This window comes from Eschscholzia californica, unplaced genomic scaffold, assembly GCF_041429995.1.
Source record: "Eschscholzia californica isolate CP2 unplaced genomic scaffold, dmEscCali1.0.p SCAF_2, whole genome shotgun sequence".
In the NCBI taxonomy this organism is placed as follows: Eukaryota; Viridiplantae; Streptophyta; class Magnoliopsida; order Ranunculales; family Papaveraceae; genus Eschscholzia; species Eschscholzia californica.
In genome coordinates this window covers 64977490-65001553 of record NW_028238309.1, presented here as the reverse complement: position 1 = coordinate 65001553, position 24064 = coordinate 64977490, and the positions used below count along the sequence as shown (strand labels likewise).

Sequence of the window (24064 nt, the reverse complement as noted above, 5' to 3'; positions counted from 1 at the left end):
CAACCACAAGAAGGGACCAACTACCAAACCTTATCTTCTTCCTTTGAACTAAGATTAGTCTGAGAGGTTTTCTTCTCAAGTAATGGCTTCTACATCTCTTCACTTCCTCTCTCACCCAAAACCTCTCAATCTATCCAAAACCCTAATCTCAAAACCCTGTTCTTCAATCCAATTAAATTCTCTCATCCATTTATATTTCCATTCAAAACACTTGAAACTAACTACTACTAACTGCACTTCAAATCCAAATCCTCAACTCAATTTCACAGAACCAATCTCAGAACCCCAACCAAATAATCAACCAGATGAATTTGCCGAAATAGTGAAACGTCGAAAATCTGAAATAATCAGGGACAGGAAATCCAAGGTGGGTTTAGTAAAACCCGAACCGAAGAATTTTGAAATAGGATGGAAAAGAACAAAGGAGATAAAATTGGAAAAGCCAAAAGGGTATGTGATTGCTGATTTCTTGGAGAAGTTAGAAGGTTTAATGGAGAGAGGAGGTTTTGGGTCTACTGAATTATTGGCGAAAACAGGGGAGATAGTTGCAGAGAGAGCAAGAGAAGAAGCAGAAGTGTTAAGAGAAGATGGGGAAGTGGAAGAGAGATTGATTACTGAGCTTTTTAGGGTTTTGAGATTAATGGAGATGGATTTGGCAATGGTTAAAGCTTCTGTGAAAGAAGAAACTCTTGAGGAGAGACTTGGGCAAGCTAAAGCTAGATGCAGGCAAGCCATTCTTGTTGCTAATTCATTTTGAAATATTTCCTTTTCAGGCTTTACATTATCTTCATTTTTTTCTTGTGAATTATCTTCATTTTTTTCTTGTGCAAATTTCAACAAATATATTGGCAAAAGTGTTTAAAATACAAATTACGATGAATCATATGAATCGCGATAGGATAGAAGCGGTTGAATAATTTTCTATTCCGAGGTGCTAGAATCACAAAGAATTTTGACAAAAAAAGAAGTTTCCAAACTGATCTTGAGGGCAATGGTGTAAACATACGACCCACAAAGAAAAACATTAAAACGTACCTCATCTTAATCAAGTGCGCTCAAAGATTTTACGCCAAACCGTTTGTAGATAAATGTTTTTTTTTGTCGAACCATGTAAAATCAATATGTCCATCATTTTCGAAATATTTTTGGTGTGTCTACTTATCTCACTTTTTTATTTGCAAATCATTATAGCTTGATTTCATTAGCTCCTAAATGCATCTAGTGATGCCAATAGATAGTTCTTGTAGTACTTGTACAAATAAAAAGCGATAGATGACATTCCTATCATGTTCATTAGTGAGGAACAACTTGATTTCGAGAGAAGTGGCTCAATCGATGGAAGCCGACCACATCTGCTTCGGGCCGTGGCCCACTACTTTTTTTTTTTTTGGGCCATGTAGCCCTGTTCTAAAGAGGAATACATCTAGTTGTGATATTGATAACGTGGCATGCCACTATCTGTGAATAAATCAAGATAGTTAGTTGAGATTCTTGAGGATCGATTGAAATAACTAACTAAAATTAGGGTTTACCAATTCCCTCCTCCATAAAAGATAACAACCACATTCTACTTAAATCCTCCATTTTCTCTTGCTCAAGACACAATCAAGAAGAGAGAGAAAGAAAGAAAGAATCAAGAAGATAGAGAGAAAGAAGCCCACCACAAACACAATGTCCACCATCACCACCGGCTCCATCACCACCAACAATGGCGGCCTTCCCCTCAGAAGCCCTGCCACCATCACCACCACCACTACTGTTAACAACCGCAAGATAGTAGTCAGGGCCACCGCATATGTACCCACAACAACCTTCACTCTCACTACAACACAGGAACCCATCTCCACTGCCCCAACTGCCGCCACCGCTGCTGCCACCAATGGGGTTGATTCTAGTGAAGAATTAATGCAGATACTACCCCGTCCTCGACAGAGGAACCCATCACCGGCTTACATCCATGAATTGATTTCAGGCGGCTCCGATTCTAATCTAACACCACCATCACCACCAACATCACCATTTGCACCACCTTCAACACCACCATCTTCACCAGATACTACTACTATTACTATTCCACCGACGATCTTGCCCAATTCTAATGTCAACGACGAAAACAATCTTGAATCTGCTAATCAGGCAATACCCACATCATCATTGTCTAACTCTGGTGGAACAATTCGAACAAATCCTGATTCTGAAATCACAAATGATCATACTGATAAGGTAAGAAAAAAAAGGAAAGATTAAATCTTTATTATTTGTTAATTAACATTAAACAATTCTAATTGCAATGTTTAATTTGGTTCTTGGGTCTATTGCAGAAGTTGAAGACCGACGATTGAGTTCTTAGCAGAAATGATGGAAGAAGAAGTAGAAGTCAAGACTGAATAAGGGTCGTTTTCTTTTCGAATTGAAGAAGTTGTTGTTTTTTTAATTTAACAAGTTGTCGTTTTCTTTTCGAACTCAATTATGTAATGTGGGTTTTCTACCCATCAACCACATCAAACTGGCAGACCATTGGCCCAAACCTTTTCCCGAGAATAACGGTCGAAATGTGCAGGACTTGTGTTTGTATAGATGAGTTGAAGAAAACGAAAAAAAAAAGTGTATATGTGGAATCTGACTGCACTGTGTATTACTGGGGCGACGGCTGAATTGCCCCAGTAATACACAATTTGCAAGAATTATTTGACCTAGTTGTTTCTTAGGTATGACTTATATCCTTTCTATAATAATAACATAACATGATTATACCACTAACGGTAGCATTGCACCACCAACGGGTTGCACTGCACCACCAACGGCTAGCACACAATACTACTCTCTCGCTTGTTATTCTACCAAAGGTGCCGATAAGATACAAGGTAATTAGACTTTGCAGTTTTCTAACAGCTCTACATGGAAATTTCACCACATGTCCGCCTATGTTACTTGTAAACTTACTAAGTTTCTAGCGTACCCAACACCACCTTCACCCCTGTTTACCCACCACCTGAGAAATGGTACCGAGGTTAGTCCATCCTTTCTATAATAATAACATGATTACACCACCAGCAGCTTGCACTGCACCAACGACGGCTACCACCACAATGCCCAACCGTAACCAATATGTATTCTTTAAGCAATATGTTATACTACAAGCAACTAGTCTTTGCAGTTTAAGTTTGCTTTTTTAACAGCTCTATGTTACTTCTAAACTTACTAGGTTTCTAGCTACACACCACCACCTCCACCACCGTTTACCCATCACAGAAAAGGCACTGGGGTAAGTCCATATTCATTATCAACTCAGAAAACTAGCTTGTAGTTTTTTTGTTCGAATGCCACTGACACCACAACACCCAGCTCATATCATTGAACGATCTCGCACACGTCGATTCAGTCTATATGTCAATTACGATGAAATGTTGTGTATGTATAATTGGGTCGACTGAATTATTGGCGAAAACAGGGGAGATAGTTGCAGAGAGAGCAAGAGAAGAAGCAGAAGTGTTAAGAGAAGATGGGGAAGTGGAAGAGAGATTGATTACTGAGCTTTTTAGGGTTTTGAGATTAATGGAGATGGATTTAGCAATGGTTAAAGCTTCTGTGGAAGAAGAAACTCTTGAGGAGAGACTTGGGCAAGCTAAAGCTAGATGCAGGCAAGCCATTCTTGTTGCTAATTCATTTTGAAATATTTCTATTTCAGGGTTTACACTTTTTTATGTCGAAGGATGTAAAATCAATATGTCCATCATTTTCGAAATATTTTTTGGTGTGTCTACTTATCTCATTTTTTGAATTCATTAGCTCCTAAATAGTGATGCCAATAGATAGTTCTTGTAGAACTTGTACAAGAACCCCGACTAACAACCACTATTAAGAAAGAAGTGGCTCAACCAACAAGGGCCAGCCACATCTATTTGGGGCAGTGGCCCGCTACCTTTTTTGTGGGCCTTCTAGCCCTGTTCTTAAGAGAACAAATCAAGTTACTACATCTAGTTGTGATACTGAAAATGTGGCATGCCACTTTGTGTGAATAAATCAAGATAGTTAGTTAGAGACAGTTGAGGACCGATTCAAATAACTAATACAAATTAGGGTGTACCAATTCCTTCTTCTATAAAAGATAACAACCATTTTCTACTTCAATCCTCCATTTTCTCTTGCTCAATACAAAATCAAGAAGTGAGAGAGAAAGAAAGAATCAAAAAGAGAGAAGGAAATGGAGAACAACAACCAGGTTCCAAATCCCACCACTACCCCAAGGTCCTCCACCGCCTCCATCACCACCAACAATGTCGGCCTTCCCGTCAGAAGCCCTGTCACCACCACTACCACCACCACCACTACCACCACCACTACCACCACCACCACCACCACCACTACGACCATCATCACCACCACTACCACCACCACCACCACCACCATCATCACCACCACTACCACCACCACCACCACTACCACCACCACCACTACTACCACCACCACCACCACCACCACCAATGGGGTTGATTCTAACCTCCCCATTAATAATGAAGAATTAATTCAGATGATATCCCTTCCTCAACGGAGGATGAACCAATTACCGGCTCACTTTGATGAGATGATTTCCGAAGGCTTCGGTTCTCCTCTAACACCACCATCACCACCAACATCACCACTTGCACCACCTTCAACACCACCATCTTCACCACCATCTTCACCACCATCTTCACCACCAACACCATCATTTTCACCAGGTACTACTACTCCACAGACATTCTTGACCAATTCTAATGTAGACAAAGACAATCTTGATTCTGCTAATTCAACAAATCCTGATTCTGAAACCACAAAAAAGATGAAAGATTAAATATTTATTATTTGTTAATTAACATAGTCTAATGGAAATGTTTAATTTTGTTCTTGGGGTCAATTGCAGAAGTTGAAGACTGATGATGAGTTCTCAGCAGAAATGATGGAAAAAGAAGGCAAGACTGAGTATTGAGTATACCCTAATAAGGATTTTTTTTTAATTGTTAAGCGTGTGCCTCGAACCCTCGACCTCAGGTGGAAGATTATACCTCTTACCACTCATACCCTAATAAAGAATTGGTCACTGATGTGTCAGTCAGTCTTTCTCTTTCTTTATCTTTAGTAGTTTTAGGGTTTACTTTGATTGTTTTCCTTCGTTTTGTTGTTCTTTTCTAGGGCATTCTAAATATTGAAATGTAAGGGGTAGCTTATGAAATAGCGAAATTGGATTACAAGTTACTCAATTGACCATCTTCTCAATTGTTTTTCCTTTTCTTTTCAAACTTAATTATGTAATGTGGGTTTTCTTAGATCAAGTATGTAGCTTCGCTACCACCGATTAGGAGCTTCCTAGACCCTTTCCTGGCTTTTCTACCCATCAACCGCATCAAACGGGCAGACCATTAATGATGCAAATTTGTTTAATCAAATAGAGGCAACATAACTTTCGAAATGTGCAGGAATTGTGTTCATATAGGAGTTCAAGGCAATGGAAAGATTGTATATGTGGAATCTGGCAATCATTAGCAAAGCAAATCAGTTTAATCAAAATTTGGAATGATCTTACTAGAGTATATGGTCTAGTACTGTGCACACCAAATATATCATCCACGGACTGCACTATGTATATTACTGGGGCGACGGCTGAATTTCCGACTTGTGGTTCTGGGAAACAATTTGCAAGAATTATTTGACCTAGTTGTTTCTTAGGTTTGACTTATATCCTTTTTCAGTTCTCTACGTAATACCACATTAGAATTCCAATAGATAAAGGATACTAGTAATACCAAACTCAGAGAAGTGATATCGTAATGCAGAGACACGATAACACATGAAATATGCACAGGTTGTGTCGTTTTTTCTCTTGCATAAATCAACGGGTTTAAGGGGAGCCGAACCCAAAAACAACAAAAACAAGAACACAAAAGGCTAAACAGCCAGTCCCAACACCAACATGTCATTAAGAAAACCTAACAACCCAAGAAAGAACAAAAAAAAACTAAAACAACAAACCATACACACAATCTCTATTTAACCCTTTGTTGAACTACTCCTTGCTGTTCTTCATGTAAGATTCTTTGAAATTCAACACCCAAATCTCCAGGCCCGAGCTGCTCCTCACCACTAACAGGTCTTGTAGCTGCCAACAGATCAACTAATCTATTAATCTATCTGATCACATGAATAACCTTGTATTCAGCAAACTGCACCAACAACTTCTTTATATTAAGCAACAAAAACTTGGATTGCCAAGGAGGAAGAGTGCAACTGCTAGATAATAAAGAGCATGCCAATTTAGAATCAATGGCAACAATGATCTTGGTAAAACCATGCCTCAAAGAAAGCTCCGACCCCTTTTCAATTCCTTGCATCTCATGATGCACCACAAAAATAGGCTTAGCAGCCCCTCTAGTAGCAACAATGGCATGCCCTCTATGATCCCTTAGGATACAACCATACCCTGCTGACTCACACAATAAGAACCATCAACATTCATCATCACAAACTCAAAGTCTGGTTTTTTGCATAGAACAAAAGACCACCTTTGTTGCTCTAAACTCAAACTGAATATTGAAATTCTTGGCAACACATCTGCTCCTGAAAGAATCTTTAGCCTTAACATGTAGCCCAACAACTCTCATTCTAACATCTTCCACAATTCTTTTAAGAATCTCTCTTTCAAGTTCAACTTTTGTGATAGTCCCATATCGTTCACGAGAGTGTCCGGAGCCTGGGCTATAGGTGTACGCTCAAGCTTGGTAAGTGACGAGGCCTTTTGGGGGGACTCGTGGAGTCTTCGCCAAGAACAAAACCCTCTACCCGTGTGTGGTGCAAAAAGGGGGGACAATATCGTTAACTGCCTGGAGGCTTGGGGCGTCACAAGTGGTATCAGAGCCGAGGACGGCTCTTCACTGAGGGTGGGGGATTGTGATAGTCCCACATCGCTCACGAGAGTGTTCGGAGCCTGGGCTATAGGTGTACGCTCAAGCTTGGTAAGTGGCGAGGCCTTTTGGGGGGACTCGTGGAGTCTTCACGAAGAACAAAACCCTCTACCCGTGTGTGGTGTAAAAAGGGGGGACAATATCGTTAACTGCCTGAGGCTTGGGGCGTCAATACTTTGCTTATGAAGATCCTCCTGTTTCTCTCTAGCCAAATGTGATACAAAGGCATTGAAAACCAGCTTCCCTATCATGTGGGCTAGTGGAGTCTTTTTGAAACAAAAAGCCGTAATGTTAGGTGTTGGCGTCGTGTAAAATATCAATAATTGCTAAGGCTTCGGTCGTCACAGTTTACTACAAACAACAAAATAAAGTTACGAAAAACATCTTGATGGCTCGAATCAAATTTCATAATATTTGTTTTCTGTTTTGGGATTTCTAGATTGTGCATATGACTCGTCTAAATGGCTTATACTCAATCTGATTCTGGGTCCGACATAAAATAAGTCTGGATGAAGATACTGAAATGACATATAATACTCTGAAGCAGCTATTATTCCCTTGGGTTAGTTAAACAAGCCAGACTTATACGAATTAGATTAAGATAAATTACTAATAAGAACTATAAAAATCATCACCTTCGATTTCCTGGGTACTGAGAAAGAGGAACAATTTCAGATAATGCTGTAGATAATGGAGTTGGTAATGAAGAATTTCGACAGGGCAAGAACAATTAAGCATTCATACCTTGCGTTTAATGAAGGAACACCATCGAGCAAGAGGGGAAAAGAGAGATACGTGAGTAGAGAAGGAACAACAGTTAACGGGTTAGCTAGGGCATAAAAGGGGTATGGTCCGACGGCCAAATCGTTTTGCGGAAAATATTTCCGCCAAACCATTTCTCACCTTCGAGAAAACTTTTTCCGTCGGCAAATGAATTTCCAGAATTTTTTCCTACCATCATGGGAAACTTTTTTTCTGTCGGCCTTTAAGAAGTCCTACCATCGAAGGTTATTAAGGTCGTCGGCCATGTCGTCGGTGAAAAGAAGAGGATGGAGGCCACCTTGGGGTCATGTGTCGACGGTTTTATTATAAAACCGTCGGCAATGATCACCTATGCTGACGGTTTTTTTGAAAACCGTCAGCCCTGCTCTTATCGCCGACGGTTTTTTATATGCCGGCGGCACATCCCGTCGCCAATAGGCCGTATTTTTGTAGTGATATAGACCACTGAGGAGTAAATTTATGTTAGACTCAGACAAACTGTTATCGATATAATTTTTTCCGAAACAGAAGTAATTATCATTTGTTGTTGATACAATTTCTTGTGCAGTCATGGTAAAGTTGCATAATTGTATGATAATGGTGATAATCAAAAACAAAAAGTTACCCATTAGAATGAATGATTAAGTTGTTGATCTGAGAAAAGAAAGTAAAAACTATAACGACAATGTCTTAACTTTGGTCACTTAATCAAAGTCTTCTAACATTAGTCAAGACTGATGAGTGTTGGCAAGTTGGAGACGGTTCCTCTTCTACAAATAATTGAATGAGGTCCTGAATATTGAAGACACGCGAATTTTTCAAGTCTAGTGAAGTCTGAGACTTGGCTTAGTTAGAAAATTAATTCCTTCACTTTGAGAAGACCTAAGTACAAGCTTATAAAGGGTAATTAAGTTAAGTGCCATCTAATTGCATTAAAATTCACATATGATTGTTTTTTTCACAAGTCAGATCTGATATCTGACTCGTGGTTTTGCTCTAAAAAGAAATACTCCTACATATAGTTGTCATAATGACAGTTAGTTAGAGGCAGTTGAGATTCCTGAAAACTAATTCAAATAACTAACTAAGTTAGTTATTAGTTAGAGGCAGTTGAGATTCTTGAAACTACACTCAAATAACTAACCAAAATTAGGTTTACAAATTCTCCTTCCTCTATAAAAGATAACATCCATTTTCTACTTCAATCCTCCATTTTCTCTTGCTCAAAACAAAATCAAGAAGAGAGAAAGAGAAAGAAATGGAGAACAACAACCAGGTTCCAAATCCCACCACCACCACCCCAACGTCCATCACCGCCACCATCACCCTCACCGACAACAATGGCTTCCTTCCCCTCAGAAGCCCCGCCACCACCATCACCACCACCACTACTGTTAACAACCTCAAGATAGTTGTCACGATCACCACCAATAGACCGACCACAACCTTCACTATCACTACAACACATCAAACCACCCCAACTGCCGCCACTGCTGTCCCAACTGCCTCCACCGCCACCACTACTGTTAACAACCTCAAGATAGTAGTCACGGTCACCACCAATGGACCCACCTCAACCTTTACATTGCCGATGCTATCCCGCCCTCAACGGAGGAACCCATCACCACCAACACCAGTTGCACCACCTCCAACACCACAATCATCACCAACATCATCACCAACATCATCACCAACATCATCACCAACATCACCACAAACATCACCACCAACACCAGTTGCACCACCTCCAACACCACAATCATCACCAACATCATCACCAACATCACCACAAACATCACCACCAACACCAGTTGCACCACCTCCAACACCACAATCATCACCAACATCATCACCAACATCACCACAAACATCACCATTCACCACCAACATCACCATTTTCAATACCTTCACCACCATTTTCACCATTTGCAGAAGGACGATGAGTTCTTAACAGAAATGATGGAAGAAGAAGAAGAAGAAGGCAAGGCTCACAAATTTGTCTGTCAGTCTTTCTGTCTTTCTTTAGTAGTTTTAGGGTTTGCTTTGATTGTTTTTCCTTCTTTTTGTTGTTCTTAGGTCTATTGCAGAAGTTGAAGACAGACGATTGAGTTCATCGCCGAAATGATGGAAGAAGAAGTAGAAGTCAAGACTTGCTCACTGATTTGTCTGTCAGTCTTTCTGTCTTTCTTTAGTAGTTTTAGGGTTTGCTTTGATTGTTTTTCCTTCTTTTTGTTGTTCTTTCTAGGGTTTCCCAATCTTGAAATGTAAGGGGTAGCTTATGAAATAATGAAATTGGATTTGCAAGTTACTCAATTCATTATCTTCTTAATTGAATTGTCAAGTTATCGCTTTCTTTTTCACTTGCACTAGTATTCAGTGATACCATTTTCAAACTTAATTATGTGATGTGGGTTTCCTTAGATTAAGAATGTAGCTTCGCAACCACCCATTAGGAGATAATTAATGGCATATACCCATCAACCGCATTCGAAGGCATTGGTCAGACCCCAAATTTCATTTACGGGAATATAGAGGCAACATAACGGTTGAAATGTGCAGGAATTGTGTTCGTATAGTGGAGTTGAAGAAAACGAAGAAAATTTTATACGTGGAATCTGACAATCATTAGCAACCCAAATCAGTTCAATCAAAGTTTAGGTGGGACAATGAACGATCTTATAAGAGTACATGGTCTAGTACTCTGCACACCAGATATATCATCCACTGACTGCAGTTGTTCTTTTGGGAAACAAGTTGCAAGAATTAGTCGGCCTAGTTGTTTCCTTAGGTACGAGATGAAGTGGTTGAGGCTTGCGTTTGGCATGAGTTCGTAGATCAGTAATCGTTCTTCTCGCTCTAAGCAAAAACCTAAAAGCCGCACAAGATTCCGGTGCTGAAGTTTCACAACTAAAATAGATTCATCTTGAACTCTTGTTCACCTTGACAGGAATTCTCAGAGAGCTTTTTCACTGCTATTTCCTGACGGTCAGGTAGAGTACCGATCGCTGTCAAAAGACCAAATCCACCTTGTCCAAGCTTATTATCGTTGGAGAAGTTATTTGTTGCAGCTCTTATGTAACAAAGTTCCGCTACAAATATCCATCACTTTGAATCTTATCAACACCTTTAGTAGAAGAAAAAACAATAGAGTTTTGTGAGTAATGAGGGTTTTGGAGTATCATTATGAAACAAAATGAAATGATTAGCAATTTTCCTACTATTTAGTTCTTACCATCCAGTTCGTCTTCTGCAACCGTTGTGATATAGAAGTTTCATGAGCAGGACTGTAACGAAGGATAAGTCGTCTGTAGTTTCCTAATAGATCTTGTCCCAATCTGACGACAAAGATGGTGATGCTGATTGGCAAATGGGCACCTCTAACACAGGTGGTCGGGTTCGACTTTCTTCATGTGCATCCCAAATAATGAAATGAAAGGTTAGTTTCTCGTCAATATTGATTAATTGGTGTTAACTTCCTCTGAGTTATGCATAAACAGAGTAGGTGGTGGTGAAGGTATTGACACATAATAACCCAATGTGGATGCACCTTATCACTTTCACTGTCGAACAATTCTCCCTCAGCCTTGAGTCTAACAAGTCTGTTGCTGTCCCTTCCTCCCAATGTCTCCAAGCCTGCAAATAATTTTTTTGTTTGCTTGCGGTTGTTATTGTGAACTCATTTCAATTAATTATAGGACTACTCAATCTTTAGCAGTTACCGATGTTGTCCACACCGTTGACACCTTGATCTACGGATACAAAGTTTTATTTTGGGTGAAGGTTCCACGAGCCCACCCAGACGGCCTCGACACTTACTAAGTTTGAACTCTTACATGTAGCCCAGCCTGTATACACTTTCCCAAACAATGTGGGATGTGAGCTCATGCTTATCAGGTGTCGAGGCCTTTTAGGTGGGCTATTGGAGTCCTCGTGAAGAACAAAACCCCGCAACGTTGGGAATTGACGTGGGTGTAAAATTGATAGCTTAGAAGGATCCGATTTTACAGAGAAGTGCCCGTGCATTGTGTACTCTGGGGCCATATATCCACTGCAAGCCTATGTAAAATGAAAAACAACAAGATGCATGAATTAAAATTACGGGAATGCTATGTTCACGGACAAAAAATGACGGATAGAAATTACGGAATGAGGTGGCATGGAAAATTTGAAAGTTTGACCACATCTTAGCCGTCAAATCCGAACGGTCCAGATTTAATTGTCATTTAGCTTTCCCACGTCACCCAATTCCTTCCCATTCACACTTTATTAGGTTCACACAGCTGAGCAAATTAAGTCCCAACAGAGATTGAATCTCAACTTAGTAAGAAGACTGAATCTCCATGTTTTTATGAACTTTTAATTAGAAAAGAAATTAAATTGAAGTCTGGTCCTCATGCAGCCTCACCATAATCACCCAAGCTAGAATTAGGGCAAGTGCTAAGATGTTAATCAAATCCATCTTCTAGCAAAGTAATCAGTCTTCCTTCTCATAATCATCACCCAGATTTGGTAACCTCTCCTATTTGATTTGATGAAGAAGGAGAGGAAAAAAATGCCCAAGTTAGAGTTAAGAAGGAGAGAAAAAAAATGCCCAAGTTAGAGTTAGGGCAAGTGCTAGTACTCTCTCTCTCTCTGTCTCTCTCTAAAGTTTGGAGTTTTTCTCTCTCTCTCTCTCTCTCAATTTAATGGAATTATAGCTTTTGCAAAGACTTCAGCCTTTCATGGTGTCCGAATTTGAAGCTCGGTACTCTTCCGTCTTCCCCCTTATTAGATCGAATGAAGAAGGAGAAGAAGAATTTGAAGCTCAGTATTCTCCCTCTCGTATTCTCTCTCTAAAGTGTGAATGGGAAAACATTGAATGAGGTGGGAAAGAATTGGGTGACGTGGGAAAACTAAATGACAATTAAATCTGGACCGTTCGGATTTGACGGCTAAGATGTGGTCAAACTTTCAAATTTTCCATGCCACCTCATAATTTCTATCCGTCATATTTATCCGTGAACATAGCATTCCCGTTAAAATTAATGCTCATGAAGGACAATGCTGACTCTTCGTACAGAATATGGATTAACTTCTTCTAGTTGGCGAATTTATTGGGTTGCTTACAAATCATGGGTAAACATGAAACAAATGCTAAATGACACGAAAAGAGTGGTGGACCGACACGTCAGACTAACGTGTTCGACCCTGACTAACAACCGGAAGTTGCTCAACCAATAAGGGCCACCCACATCTGCTTCTGGAAGTGGCCCGACCCCTATTTTGGGCCATCTAGCCTTGTGTGAGAAAACGAAATAGGGATCGAGAGAGATGTTTCTAGAGAGAGAAAATGAATCAAGTGATAGTATTCTCATTACTTGATCATCACGATTACAAGGCTATATATAGCCCATTTATCTGAATAGAGAGAGAGTGAGAATATGGTTAAGGCAAAGAGATTGGGAAAGTTTGTTATCCTGTCTTAACAACTATAACAAACTTTAAAAACCACTCCTCCTCTCAGTTATTCTTACACTCCTATTACACTTCGAATACACTCAACTAACACTCTTAATTTCTCTTGATTCCTAACATCCTCCCTCAAGCTAAAGCAGGAATAACTTTAGATTGAATAGAGGAAGAAGGAAAATACATCAAAGAGTGAAGGAGAGAAGAGAATAGGGGATCGGAGAGACCCTTCTCTTAATTCCTAACAAAGAGTCTTACAACTCAAGATATCCCAAGTTTAGTACAAATAGCAATATACCCCCTCTCATTTTAAATCACAAGATCTAGCAACTTGAGAAGTTGTGTCTAAGTGAGAGTATATAAAGAGTGCGTGTTAGTGTGTTTGAAAAAGTGTTTGAGTTTTTTTTTTGTTGAAATAAAAAAAAAAAGTGCTTGAGTTGTGAGTCATAACTATATAAGCGAAGTGTTTGTAAACTAGTTTTGAGTGGAATAAAAGTATACATTTCAAAGATAAAGTTTTCATCTCAAAGACATTATTTTTCAACAGTACACAATTCTTGCACATTTCGTTCATTCTAAAGCTTCTACACTGCACGGACCCTTAAGTTGTATCTGGCGTCTGCCCTACAGTTGTGAATTAGTTGTATCCTTTACCTGCAGTTTGCTCGGATTCTGGTTTAAAGATAGACCACTAAGAAGGAAATTTATGTTAGGCTCAGATATACTGTTATCAATATAATTTTCTCTGAATCTTGTGCAGTCATGGTAAAACTGCATAACTGAACGATAATGGTGATAATAAAAAACAAAAAACTACCCATGTTTTTTTTTTGTTGAAGGGAACAATTAAGTTCTTGATCTGAAAAAAGAAAAAAAACTGCAATGATAATGTGTAAAAATAAAACCTTTTGCACATAGAATTGAGAATCAAAGGTGATTTAGCATCTTTTTAAAATCCATGATCTATTGAACTTTTTGTCACATCTTTCATTTTTTTTCTTTTGAGAGGTCACATTTTTCATTTAAGGGTTTTTTGAGCTTACCCCCTCGTCACCCCCCTCAATAATGGATAATTGAGTTTACCCCCTTGGACTTACTATTAGTGACAAAAATACAAAAGTTATGTTTGGCATACGTGAAATAATTGCGACTACCGAGAACAATTATTCTTCAATATGATTCCTAGTGGAGATTCTACCTCATTTTATTGTTTGATTTGATCGGGAGTATGATTAGTAAAGATTGATTTTTTTTTATATATATTATTTACTTTATGTTTTCATTATCACACACCAAAACATATCCTTAGAAATTTTGACAAAAAATCTAAATTCAAAAAAGTAAGCTCAATTACCAATTACTGAACGGAGTAAACTTAATTACCAATTAATTTTGGGGAAGTAAGCTAAAAAAATCCTTCATTTAAAATAGAAAAATAAAATCTAAGGTGATTTTATTGATATGGTATATAGAGGTTTACAAGAAAGAAATTTGCGTAACAGAAGAAACTAAAAAATAATTACTAATAATAATTTTAAAAGGAAATAAACTTTTTTCATTCACTATTGGATAGGTTGAATGAGATGGGGGTGCTATTGCTATAGGCACCTTCATTACTATGTTTGAAACTTTGGCCATTTAATCAAAGTCCTCTAACATGGTCAAGAATTTTGGCAAGTTGTAAAGACAAGGACTTGTCTGTTTAGCAGCACTCCAAATGACATCTACTTTGTAACTATTCTATGGTACATCTGGAAAACGAGATGCGATCATTGTTTCCAGCATTCAATCAACAAAATCAGTTCAGTTATAAAAAATAATTAAGGCATTCCCAAAAACCAGCAAAGCTACCACAAAACATGCTCCGACTAATCAGGGAAAATAGCAACTTCTGATGAATCCTTACTTAAAAATTAATGTTGATGCATCTTTTACTAATATTAACTCATATGTAGGCACAAGTCTGATAGTACATAATGATCAGGCAAATTTTGTGGAGGCTAAAGCCTCTTCAACTTGAGCTTGAATTAGTGAAGAAAGTGAAGTCATTGCTATCCTGAATGGTCTCTTATGGGCAGAAGAAAACAATCATAAATCGATCATATTGGAAAGCGACAACATCAACCCCATGAAACACTTGAAGAACTCGATACACAAAATTCAATGGCAACCGAAGATCCACGTCCAGAAAATTAAAGAAATAAAAGAGATTAAACATTGTTAAATTCATCCACACAAAGAGATCTCTGAATATCCAGGCTGACAAGTTAGCAAAATGGGCACGAAAAAAGAATAGAACGAAGACTTGGAAAAATGTACCTTACTTCTTAGTGAATATGTCTTGTAATAATACTCTGGTTAATCGAAAATATTTCACAGTTGAACGAAAAAAAAATGCTTGTCTGTTGTTTTTTCTTAAAAGACTTGACTAGTTTATCGCTCTTTTTTTTTATGTTAAAGGCTTGGCTAGTTAGAAAACTAGAAAAGGAGTCTTTCACTTTGAGAAGACCAACCACTGGCTTTTAAAGGGGAATTAAATTAAGTCTCACTCTTAAGTAGTTAAGCAGTTTAGATTTTTATCTAATTTCATTAAAATTCACATGTGTTTGTTTTCTTGCAAGTCAGACATAAAATCTGATTCGTAATCTGAGTTGAAATGATTGTGTTTGGAAACATCTTTGTGGTTCGATCTTCAGTCAGTTGATTATGAAATGAATTCTTTCCTCAATTTATGAAGGACAGTGCCAGCTTCATCGCTATATAGTTTAGGGTTCTAAGATTTTTAATCCATGTATCTTTGTTCCTTATTGGCTTATCCTATGACTAAATTTTATCCACTAAAATAATCAAACAAAAAAACCAGGTTGAAATCGCACGGAGATTTATTAATCAAATTGAAAGGAATACATGAAATATTCTTTGCTAAATACTTGAATCGGGAAATACTAGGATGACCAAATCTATAATGCCATAAATTTGAAACGGAATTACAACTAGAAATTGCGGAAAGTAAAATTCTAGGCTCCGTGCGAAAATAATAAACGCCGTCTTTAGGATCACCACGTCCAATCGTCTTTCCCGTCACTGGGTCCTAAAAGACACAGGAAAAAGAGTTGAAAGTTATATCGCACGAAAGCGAATTAGACGTTTGAGAAACCGAAATTAAGTGGAACTTAAAAGACGGAATATGGAGAACATCATGAAGATAAAATTGTTAGAAAAACAAATTGTGCCTATATGTAAGACTTTGATCCGTGAGTCATCCGGTAAACACACATAATAATCGGTGGGTGCTAGAAAATAAGCGGAGAAAAGAGATAAGTCGGAACAAATGTTCTTTGAAGCACCCGAGTCGATTATCCATGGGGTGGATGTAGAAAACGTTCCTGTGAGAGTCACCGAGTGGTCATGTCCATTAGGAATTAATAGGAAGGGCCGATGTGGTGGCATTAGTGGGAGTGCCTTCAGAGTAATGTTGCTGGGCCAGCATGTTACATAAGTTGGTGTACTATTCAGCCGACATGGATATAGCTAGAGGCACCCCATTGGATGTTTGATCGTTCTGGACAGCAGCAGTGAGAGGACCCGATCGTGGACAAGTCGGGCATCCATGTAACTTGTAACACGTAGAAATCAAGCGTCCATGCATTCGACAATGGTCAAAAAATGGACGTGGTCTCTTGGCTCGTTGTTTATCGGGTTGATCGGATCAATCTTTCCCGTTAAAAGAGCAATAATTGTTATTTTGAACGGCAAGGACATCACCTTCATTACTCATGGATGAGTCATTTGAGAGGTTTTGTTGAACCTCTTCTTGCTCAACTAAGCTATGAATGCGGAGCAATGAAGGAAAATGTTCCAAAAGCAAGATTTGACTACGAATCGAGGAAAACCGATCGTGAAGACCTTGGTGAAACTCCATTGCTCGGTCTTGATTATATCGTTCAAAAGTAAACTTACCATGGCCACAAATACATAGTTCAATAGAAATCAGAGAGTTGAGCTCATCTTGAATGGACTTTAGACGAGTAAAGTAGGCGGAAACATCAGAACCGTCTTGTTTTAAACAAGAGATCGCACGTTTGAGTTGGAATATTTTTAGTGCATTTGTTTGGTGAAATCTTTCATCCAAATTGCGCCAAATTTCTGCAGCACTTTCATCATATAAGATGGATTGACGAATATCCGGATCAATCGAGTTGAGAAGCCAACTAGTTACCAAGTCATTGCAACGATTCCAAGAGTGTAAATCACTCGGAGATGTTGGTCGAGGGATTGAACCATCAACGAAAGCAAACTTGTCTTTAGCCTTAAGGGCCATCTTCATGGCTTGAGACCATGAAGGATAGTTGTCACCCGACAATAATGGTGTGATTAATATAGTCGTCGGGGAGTCGGAGTGATGAACATCAAACAAGGGTGAAATTTGTTGAGTTGGGGGAACTTCAATGGCCGATACAGTTGAAGAAGTCATTGCTTAAAAAAGATGTTGCTCTAATACCATATGAAATATCAAAAGAGAAGAGGGAGATGATAAACCAATTGGTTTATCAAGTGAGCAAGAGAGATCGAGAGTCAGAGAAGCATAAACCGAATGAGAGAGAGGGGGGAAATCGATTTGAAGTTGATTCTCTGTTAATTAGTATAAGTGGTTACATCTTGGTATTTATAGAAGTACAAAAGGATAAATACAATCTAAAGAAATCTAAGTAGTTATTGACAGAGTCCATGTGGGTTGATGTGTGGCTGATTCCGTCGGTTGTGGTGAGACCCGAGTGGGTCGAGTATGTACAATGTAATAATTATAGCTCAAGATTGAAACTAATAAGATTGCTAATTCAGCAGTTCTACATGGAACTTTGAACTCAATAGCCATTCACCATCTGGTCAGCGGTTCACTCGTCAAATAGTTAAGTTAAGTGCCATCTAATTGCATTAAAATTCACATATGTGATTGTTTTTTCATAAGTCAGGTCTGAGATCTGACTCGTGGTCTTGATATAGTTATCATAATGAAAGTTAGTTAGAGGCAGTTGAGATTCTTGAAAACTAATTCAAATAACTAACCAAGTTAGTTATTAGTTAGAGGCAGTTGAGATTCTTGAAACTAGGTTTACAAATTCCCCTTCCCTTCTTCTATAAAAGATAACAACCATTTTCAACTTAAATCCTCCATTTTCTCTTGCTCAATACAAAATCAAGAAGTGAGAGAGAAAGAAAGAATCGAGAAGAGAGAGAGAAAGAAATGGAGAACTACAACCAGGTTGCAATCCTCCCTTTTCTACTTCAATCAACCACCACCCCAAGGTCCACCACCTACACCATGACCATCACCGACGACAATGGTTTCCTTCCCCTCAGAAGCCCCACCACCATCACCGCCACCACTACTGTTTACAACCTCAATATAGTAGTCACGGTCAGCACCAATGCACCCACCACAACCATCACTGTCACTCTACCAAACCAAACCACCCCAACTGCCGCCACCGCTGCCCCAACTGCCTCCACCGCCACCACCACCACCATCACTGTTAACAACCTCAAGATAGTAGTCACGCTCACCACCAATGGACCCACCATAACCTTCACTGTCATGGTTGTCGCCACCAATGGGGTTGATTTTGAACTCCTACTTTTAGAGCTTGGTGGTGAATTGCAGATTCTATCCCGTCCTCAACGGAGGAACCCATCACCATCACCACCAACATCACCATCACCATCACTACCAACATCACCATTTGCACTAGTACCTTCTGTTGTTCTCTGGTTATTAATCGATAAGTCGATTTCTCTCTGTCTTGGCTTGATTTAGACAGAGTTTCCTTTCTCTAACTTATAGAGAGATAAACTAATAAAGAATAATTAATATTCCTTCTTTCGGGCTAACCGTGATAGGTGTTAATTTAGTCGAGGCAAGAATAAATTCTCTTTCCTTAAGACATTTTACACCCCCGTAACAGTACCAAACGTTGGGGTGAATGCCTTCGGGATACAACGACTAACCTTTCAGAATTTTAAGATGGTACTTCTATATTCTGAAAGCGGACGAACCTGTGTCAGTATTATGAGCTCTTGGACTAATGCGAATGATCTTCTAGACGCTTCTGAAATTCAAGTTCACTCGAGACTTCTTTCTTCCTTTTCTAGATATTCTAGTCTATCCAGAACCTCTAGAAAATACTCCTTTAATTAGATATTCTAGGCTAACCAGAACCTCTAATTGTTAGAAGGGAAGAGAAGAAGAGAATGAATTGAATTGATGTTCTAGACGACTAATGAAGAACTTCTTTCTTCCTTTTCTAGATATTCTAGTCTATCCAGAACCTCTAGAAAATACTCCTTTAATTAGATATTCTAGGCTAACCAGAACCTCTAATTGTTAGAAGGGAAGAGAAGAAGAGAAGAAAATGAATTGATGAAAAATGAAGTGGGTTTGGTGGGTTTATATAGGAATTGAATAGGTATAAGCTTTTGGGACACATCTCTAGAGTTTTGGGGACAAAACTCTTGGTTTTTAGGGACACAACTCTTTGAGGAGAGTTGGTTATATAACTGGGAATTTCGGGTGGGTTTTAGACCGTTGGATCTGCCTTCACAACTCGGGTGAAACAGCAGCCTTTAGATGATCGTGATCTGTCCCGAAACTGTCCCACAGTTGATCAAATGACCGTTAGATCATAGCCCGGAGCATGCCCGAACGCGGAAGGAACGCCTGACGTCAGATCGCGTGAAATCCCGCGCGATGAACGCTGACCGTCCAGATTGGCACGCGTCCTCTTCGCGCAAACGCCCCTCAACTTGACTTGTCCTCTTTGACGCTTTAGTACCTATTTCAACCGATCTTCGTTCAAACTTTAACCTTGAATTTCTCATTCATCCGGAATCGGATTTGAGTGATTCTTGGCTCTAAATTGAAGAGCTCGACGAGACGAACGCAATGGCGCGTTCCGTTTCTGAGTTTGACGAGTCGGCTCGAGCCAAAATAAGCTCCGATTCCAACAATCCCCCACATGAATGAAAATTCGAGGTTTACTATACAAACATACTATACTGACATACTGACACTAAAAGAGCTCATATGCGGAACTTCGCTGCATCGGAAGAAGGTAGTCTTTCGACTTTGAACCTTTCCTAGTGAATAACTACAAGGTCTACAAGGACGGCAGTGAACTTATCGTCTTGAACTGAGTCCTGGAAATTGTAAACCTGAATAGCTATCACACAGCTAATCCCTTACCGACTTAGGTTCTCGGTTGTGTTCATTTCGGCCCTGAACATTCCCGAATTCATGTGTGCTTTAGAGAAGTCGGCCTAGACGACCTTCCCACGGAACCGGCATCAATTCACACACATATAGGTTATCCGTAATAAGGTATCCTGCTATACCTCACGTTAGAATCAAGTTCTAAGTTTTCGGATTCATTAAAAGCTTAATGCTTAACCTCTCAACGCAGGTAACACTGTTGTCATCCTAGGAATGGGTAAGAGATAGAAATCTCTTACAGTGTTACTGTCGAGTCAGGATATAGCTTCAGTTGCCCTTTGAACCTAGATCGTGGGATCTCCAGTCATCTAGGTAGGGTTTCACCATGCCTTTACTCATTTACTTTAGGCGTTTTTGCCACATTCCCCTTGATGATGCAATTTCAACTCTCTTGTTCACCCTTGTTCTTTACGGATCCGCCAGGTAACTTAGGATTGAGCATAATTAATTTATGCATTCCTTGAGAGCAATTGCTTTACGGTGCTAGTCTATTTATTTTGAATTCTCTAGACTTACCGTATTAGTGCCTACGCAACAACTACTTAGGTTTATTGCGTGCACTGGCTTCAATCACAAACAAATATCCTCCAGGAAGTTCACCTACTTCCTTTGCTTTCTCCAAAACAATGTATCCATCAAGGCCTTTAGGATTACATTATTGATCCAGCTATGCACGTCTGCCTCTGAGGATTTTGTGATATCTTAGCCCTTAGTGGTTTGTCATATCCACTGTTTTGTATCTGAGACTCGAGTGTTGTCCACATATCTTCATTTTCTTTTATGATATGTACACCCACTTAATACGAGTCTGCTCAGATACCTAAGAACTATTTGTTACTATGACAACTCTTTCTTGAATTTGTTCAAATTCAAGTATTTATGCTTATCGTGGTTTTTGAGTGGTTATTCTACCATTCTCTGTCTAACCATGCACTTTAGATTATCAATCATGAGTAACGATTCAATCTGGAAAAGCATCGAATCATATCTTCTTAAACACTTTCTTATTCCTAACTAGTATTGTCTGTTCTTTTGAACAGATGATTCACGGTTGAATCTCGTTACTTAGTTTAGGATTAGGAAGAGAAGTTCTTTCCATTTGTGTTTTTCCAGATTTGTTGAGTGAATTGGACATTCACGTCATCACTTATATTCACACTCTTGATTTCCGACTCTTGTCACAACTTAGTGAATATAACTATAGTTCTTAACTCAATGAAACCTTATTGACCAATCATTCTTATTGGTTAAATCTGGTTTCCGAGGTACTCTATAATTTCCCTCTTTTCACGTCCATATGATGTTGTATCGTTAGGAGAATATAGAGACTTTTATGCCATTTATAATTGGCATTTTGGTTCCTTTTGGTCCCCCCCACATTTCAAGAGTATTTTCTCTTATTCGTCAATTTGGGTGGAATTTTATAGTATTCCATATAGGGTACTGTTCAGATAATATCTGCCCCCACAGTTCTAGGGTAACCATTGGATTCTCCTCTTTAACAAAACTATTTTCGTACACAAATACTTTAGTGTAGTGTCTTTAGTTTTGTTCTATAACATGATGATTTATGATCATTAAAACCTTGAGATATAATACAAGGCGAGTTTCTCGTTTAACTCTTTCTTAAGTTATATGTCTTAATCATATATACTCGTTTGATAGACTATGATCATCAAAGTTATCATTCATTATTTTGTCCTTTATCGTCTCTAGATTTCGTTCATACTCTTGAATCGAAAATCTTACCAAGACCCTTGAATTTACTATTCGAGTCACGTCTAGACCGAATGATGTAATATTCAATTTTACGTCTTGTCAACCTTAATTCTCTTGTCTATCCAAGAAGATTAGGTTGCCATGAGGATTTATAAGGACTATTCTGTAATAATACAGAACTAGGGACCTCCTTACAAAGACTTAAGGATTTATTTATAATAACTCCTGATTTCGAGATCTTTCAGCCAAGGTCCTTCCGTTTAACACATCTGAGGATTCCTTGTAATTCTTAGACAGGCCTAAGGACCTTCTAGAGAATTATTTTACCGCCTGAATATGTTATACGAAATAACTTACTTTCTCGAAGACAAGTTTAATTTCAGAATTTTGCATTCTTCGTCAACTTTGTATTCGAGAAATGTTTCACGGAATTTTCATTATCTCAGACCGATGATTTCTTTCGAACAGTTCATCGTCTCGTGCTATTTGTATAACGAGAACATTCTGTCATCGACCTTGTCTAACCGTTTAGGTTTTGACATTTGTCTTGACATACTTTTCCGCTAACTTATGCGGTTGTCATCTTCGATTTGTCATCGAATTGAATCTTTAGGATCATGTATTCATCATTGATCGCTCTATGTATTCTCGATATATGGTTTCACACCCAGTATTTATGTCGATACTTGGTGGTCAAGGTGTCGCTTAGTTTTTCGATGTCTCTATTATCGAGAAGATATTTTAGGAGTCATCACCTAAGTCAACATTTATGGTCACCATGGGTTGAACCTTATTTCTGTTCATGGCTGGTAATAGATTTTAGTGAAATACTTCACAAAATCCATCGAGATTAGATTGATCATCGATTTTAATCTCCACTGATAGAGTTTTATCCCTTCTAATGTTCTGTGCTTTTATTATACCCAAAAGAGTCGCCGTTTGATGAACTATGCCATTCTTGGCGTATATCTCGGCGAAGGGAGATTCATACTCTCCATCTCAGTCGTTTCTCAAAGCCTCAATCTTTTTACAAAGTTGAGTTTCTACTTTGATTTTATAAAGCTCGATCTTTTCGATTGCTTTATCCTTACGTGTTAGTAGGTAACAGAACCAAGTGGAGTCATTGATAAAGGTAATGAATTACCTTTTTCCACCTCATGTTTGAACCGTTTTTAGGTTACAGAGTTCATTGTGAATTAAGTCTAAAGACTTGAACAACGTTTTAGTCATTTTTGACTATACACATGTTTGACATGTACGTCTTTGAGTAAATTTCGAGTTTCGGAATTTAACTCCAAGCTCATTAATTCTTTTAATGACTTACATGTCCTAATCTTTCGTGACAAACATTGGAGAACTCACCAACATACGCATAATTATTAATTTTATTAATAATAGGTGCCTTCGGCATTACATGGGTAACATTTAATTGAAATAACCCCCCACATAAGTGGCCCTTTCCAATATACATCATTTTCTTCAATATGATAACGATGTCTGACAGAAAGATTAGTCTGAACCCGTTCTTACTTAAAAGAGAACCAGAAATCAAGTTCTTTTGATTGTCTGGAGCATGGAGTACATCGGTCAAAGTCACCTCTATTTCGGAAGTGAATTTTAACACGATCTTTCCCCTTCCTTTGACTTGGGTGGTCGAGCCGTTTACCTTGGATAAGGTTTCTCCTTCGGCTACCTCTGTATAGGAAGAAAATAGGCTTTTGTCACTACAAACGTGATGATTTGTCTTAGAATCGACCCACCATCTCTGGTTGTTAACCAGGTTATCTTCATGTGCCTCTGCACAGAGGTTCATTTTATGAAGTAGATCAAACGCCTTTTCGAACTCAGTAATCATTAGACGGTGATTCCGATTTTCGGTGTCTTTTGCTAATAAAGCTTGGTTATCGGCTTTTTCCCTTTGACTGTCATA

The 24064-nt window shown here is 38.7% G+C and overlaps 3 protein-coding genes and 1 long non-coding RNA gene across 6 annotated transcripts in view; 2 read left to right on the top strand and 2 right to left on the bottom strand.

Moving 5' to 3' along the window:
* On the top strand, positions 1-2527 carry CRR41 (potassium/sodium hyperpolarization-activated cyclic nucleotide-gated channel protein). 2 transcript variants are annotated; one of them, XM_086662542.1, is made up of 3 exons: positions 16-726; positions 2137-2223; positions 2322-2527. In XM_086662542.1, exons 1-3 carry the CDS (start codon positions 83-85, stop codon positions 2326-2328), a joined length of 738 nt encoding a protein of 245 aa, XP_086518668.1. In that variant the 5' UTR covers positions 16-82; the 3' UTR covers positions 2329-2527. The 2 variants fall into 2 exon arrangements, with proteins under 2 accessions (XP_086518669.1, XP_086518668.1); XM_086662543.1 differs by lacking the exon at positions 2137-2223 and having other exon boundaries at positions 1-726.
* A 1470-nt stretch (positions 2528-3997) lies between these two features.
* LOC147560357 (uncharacterized) lies at positions 3998-5240 on the top strand. Its single transcript, XR_015234797.1, has 2 exons — positions 3998-4721; positions 4904-5240. It is a non-coding gene; the product is annotated as an uncharacterized LOC147560357 (long non-coding RNA).
* Positions 5241-9916: 4676 nt separating this feature from the next.
* The window catches only part of LOC147560347 (cysteine-rich receptor-like protein kinase 10), a 101518-nt gene continuing 87370 nt past the window's right edge, over positions 9917-24064 (bottom strand). For both annotated transcript variants that reach the window (XM_086662530.1, XM_086662534.1), the window contains exon 9: positions 9917-9956. The gene's annotated coding sequence lies outside the window, so the exon portion shown is untranslated. The remainder of the gene's footprint in view (positions 9957-24064) is intronic.
* LOC147560356 (uncharacterized) lies at positions 16858-17622 on the bottom strand. Its single transcript, XM_086659258.1, has one exon. The coding sequence runs from the start codon at positions 17620-17622 to the stop codon at positions 16858-16860; it is 765 nt and encodes a 254-aa protein (XP_086515384.1).

Excerpts from the sequence above, each read along its gene's own strand:
- CRR41 (XM_086662542.1), top strand. The coding sequence starts at position 83 with ATGGCTTCTACATCTCTTCACTTCCTCTCTCACCCAAAACCTCTCAAT. Across the intron at positions 727-2,136 it reads CAAGCTAAAGCTAGATGCAG|GCAATACCCACATCATCATT; the intron begins GCAAGCCATTCT and ends TCTGCTAATCAG.
- LOC147560356 (XM_086659258.1), bottom strand. The coding sequence starts at position 17,622 with ATGACTTCTTCAACTGTATCGGCCATTGAAGTTCCCCCAACTCAACAA.